The 579-nt window shown below is 37.8% G+C and overlaps 1 protein-coding gene across 1 annotated transcript in view; it reads right to left on the minus strand.

Annotated features, from left to right (window-relative positions):
- The window catches only part of LOC107617796 (tetracycline resistance protein, class E), a gene marked incomplete in the record, with an annotated part of 8,007 nt that extends 7,575 nt beyond the window's left edge, over positions 1-432 (minus strand). The window contains 1 exon segment of the mRNA XM_016319665.2: positions 44-432. Within this exon segment, the coding sequence (XP_016175151.1) occupies positions 44-223 (180 nt within the window).

Raw genomic sequence — 579 nt, forward strand, 5'->3', positions numbered from 1 at the left:
TCCTCAAATAATTGAAAAAAAAATTAAATATAGAATTACTCACGACTTGGCTGAAACCGGAGAGGTAGATGGCAAGGGAGCATTGATCCTGGCCGGGGCAGAGGGCGGCGATTGAGATATCCGTCATAACCGGCATGGTTACTACGCCTCCTAAACTTGTCAAGAATATTGTAACCAAAAGGTGCCTCAAGCCTCCTACTATTCCTAACAACCCCTCCTCCATATTCTTGTTTTCTTTGGAATTGTAGTCACTCAAGGAATTAATGTTGGCTCGTTTGCACAATATATAGAGTGAGTGAGTGAGTGAGTAAAGATGGAAGCAAAGCAAAAAAGGACGAAAGAGGCGTGGCTTCTAAGCTCTTGCTTTCTCTTGTATTGTTTCCACTTTGCCCAAGTTTCATTGCTCTTATGTGCCTTACCGTACAAAATTGGCAACACATTAATACATATATATATACATTCATTTATTAATTATCATATGGTGTGTGGGGGATCCATTGCTATTGCTTCTTTCCATTCTTCAATCAATTAATGTTTTTCAATAAATACCATAATTATGTTATTAGCGTTATATTAAAA

This window comes from Arachis ipaensis, chromosome B09, assembly GCF_000816755.2.
Source record: "Arachis ipaensis cultivar K30076 chromosome B09, Araip1.1, whole genome shotgun sequence".
Lineage (NCBI taxonomy): Eukaryota > Viridiplantae > Streptophyta > Magnoliopsida > Fabales > Fabaceae > Arachis > Arachis ipaensis.